Genomic DNA, 2,548 nt, shown 5'->3' on the forward strand with positions numbered 1-2,548 from the left:
TCAATTCCACATCCTGAATGTAGAACCATACCATTTTTATATTTGAGGTCTATTCGATTTATATTAATCAGTAGTTCTTGGCTTCATCAAATTGATATCTGAATGCCTAATGGTTACTCGAGTCACAATTCTAATTTTCCATCTTCCTTCCTGCAAACAAGCCCAAGCATGTCCAAAAACAGTAGGGACAATGCATTCTTGTCTTAGCCTAATCATCCTGTCTCTTTCTCAATCTCAGCCATCCAATCATGGCATTTTCAAGGTTAGTTCTGCTTTCCTAAATAAATCATCAAAGAATCTTAAAGCTGACGCCATTCAATTATCGACCCAAACGCCTAATCCCCAATCAAACTAATCAATCAAACAATATAATTCTCACTGAAGACAATCGATCCCCTTCACGCCATATTATTAAATTTGAGACGCAACTACTGGACGCAAAAAAATACAACAACACGACAAGCTTGCCGCCGATAACGGACGCTAACGGCGCAATAACGGCGTGTCCACGGCGATAACAGCAGCCCCTCTTATCCTCTTCCTCGCCCTCCCTGATGCCTTCGTTGGTTTCCACATCCTTCCCCTTCTTCTTCTTCCTTTCCGCTCTGAAAAAATTGTCGAATCCAATTCCCATAATACACTCGTCTCTTCCGGAAATATCCACTAACTTTCGTCGAATTAGTTCCCATAATGCTCCAGAGCCTCCTCCCACGGTCCCCCATTAATGCGAACACGACCTCCAACTCCTCCGACCCAATGAGACCTAAGCGCTCAGACCGCGAGGCCTCCTCCTCCTCCGCCGCCGCCGCCAGCGAGGCGGCGGAGTGCGAGGAGGACGAGGACCGCGCGCGAAAGAGGCAGCACCAGTCCGGCGAGGCGGAGATGGGGGAGAGGGGCGGCGGCGGAGGAGGAGGAGGAGGAGGAGGAGGAGGGGGAGAGGAATCGAGGGGGCTCCAGCTGCTGGGTCTGTTGCTCCAGTGCGCGGAGGCGGTGGCGATGGACCACCTGGCGGAGGCGCGCGACCTCCTGCCGGAGATCTCGGAGCTGGCCTCCCCGTTCGGCTCCTCGCCGGAGCGCGTGGCCGCCTACTTCGGCGAGGCCCTCCACGCCCGGATCGTGAGCTCCTTCCTCGGCGCCTACTCCCCTCTCGCGCTCAAATCCCTGACCCTCGCCCGGAACCAGAAAATCTCCCAAGCCTGGCAGGCATACAATTCCATCGCCCCGCTGGTCAAATTCTCCCACTTCACCGCCAACCAGGCCATCTTCGAGGCCCTCGACGGCGAGGATCGCGTTCACGTCATCGACCTCGACATCATGCAGGGCCTCCAGTGGCCCGGCCTCTTCCACATCCTCGCCTCCCGCCCGGCCAAGTTCAGCTCCGTCCGCATCACCGGCCTCGGTTCTTCTCTCGAGCTCCTAGAAGCCACCGGCCACCGCCTCTCCGACTTCGCCGCCGGCCTCGGGCTCCCCTTCGAGTTCCGGCCGGTCGAGGCCAAGATCGGCCACGTCACCGACCCCGCCGTCTTCGCCCCCCGCGACCGCCGCGAGGTCACCGTCGTCCACTGGATGCACCACTGCCTCTACGACGTCACCGGCTCCGACCTCGGCACCATCCGCCTCCTCAGAGCCCTCCGCCCGAAGCTCGTCACCATCGTCGAGCAAGACCTCAGCCATGGTGGAGATTTCCTGGGGAGGTTCGTGGAGGCGCTGCACTACTACTCGGCGCTGTTCGATGCCCTCGGCGACGGGGCGGAGGCCGAGAACGCAGAGCGGCACGCGGTGGAGCGCCAGCTGCTGGCGGCGGAGATCAAGAACATCGTGGCGGTGGGCGGGCCGAAGAGGACGGGGGAGGTGAAGGTGGAAAGGTGGGGGGAGGAGCTCCGTGGGGCCGGGTTCCGGCGGGTGTCGCTCGCCGGGAGCCCCGCAGCTCAGGCCAGCCTGCTGCTGGGGATGTTCCCGTGGAAAGGCTACACATTGGTGGACGAGGGCGGCTGCTTGAAGCTCGGTTGGAAGGATCTCTCCTTGCTCACCGCCTCGGCGTGGCAGCCCTCGGAGTCGTCGGCCAATGTCCAAGACGACGACGTGGTCATTCGCCACCCCGTCGTCTCGTGAGAATTTGCACCTTTTTCTTTTCCTTTTCTTTCATCTCAAGTTCATTACTTAATCAGCATGGTATCAACTCTTCCTTGTATTCTTCATGTTAAAATGCTGCTCGTTTAATCTACCATTGGAAACAGCGGTGGTGAAGGTCATGGGTGCCAAATTCAGTAGGACTGTCACCCTTTTGCGCTGGTTATGGAATGGAATATACAGTGTTATCCAGTAAAAGTTGGCAGGTGAGCTGAAACTGGTTTTCATGGGTCCGGTTAGCTCTATCCCTCTAGAGCATGGAAATTGTTACAGAATCCTGTTGTTGCTACGTGGCGCACACACACACACACACACACAGACACACAGAGAGAGACTGGGGATTGGGTAAGTGGCTGTTTAGGTTATTTAGTATATAGTCTTCTCTCTTCCAAGGAAGTTCGTTTTCAGATAAATGTCT

General features: G+C 56.4%; 1 protein-coding gene across 1 annotated transcript; it reads left to right on the plus strand.

The window, feature by feature from the left end:
• The first annotated feature begins 396 nt into the window (after positions 1 to 396).
• LOC103714426 (scarecrow-like protein 23) lies at positions 397 to 2,328 on the plus strand. The gene has a single exon (XM_008801668.6). It carries the CDS (start codon positions 691 to 693, stop codon positions 2,110 to 2,112), a length of 1,422 nt encoding a protein of 473 aa, XP_008799890.4. The 5' UTR covers positions 397 to 690; the 3' UTR covers positions 2,113 to 2,328.
• The last annotated feature ends 220 nt before the right edge of the window (positions 2,329 to 2,548 follow it).

Source organism: Phoenix dactylifera, chromosome 1 (assembly GCF_051530095.1).
Source record: "Phoenix dactylifera cultivar Ajwa chromosome 1, Ajwa_hap1_PhDact_Kaust_v1.1, whole genome shotgun sequence".
NCBI classification, from domain to species: Eukaryota; Viridiplantae; Streptophyta; class Magnoliopsida; order Arecales; family Arecaceae; genus Phoenix; species Phoenix dactylifera.

What these genes read in the sequence shown, in the direction of transcription:
- LOC103714426 (XM_008801668.6), top strand. Translation starts at nt 691, where the DNA reads ATGCTCCAGAGCCTCCTCCCACGGTCCCCCATTAATGCGAACACGACC.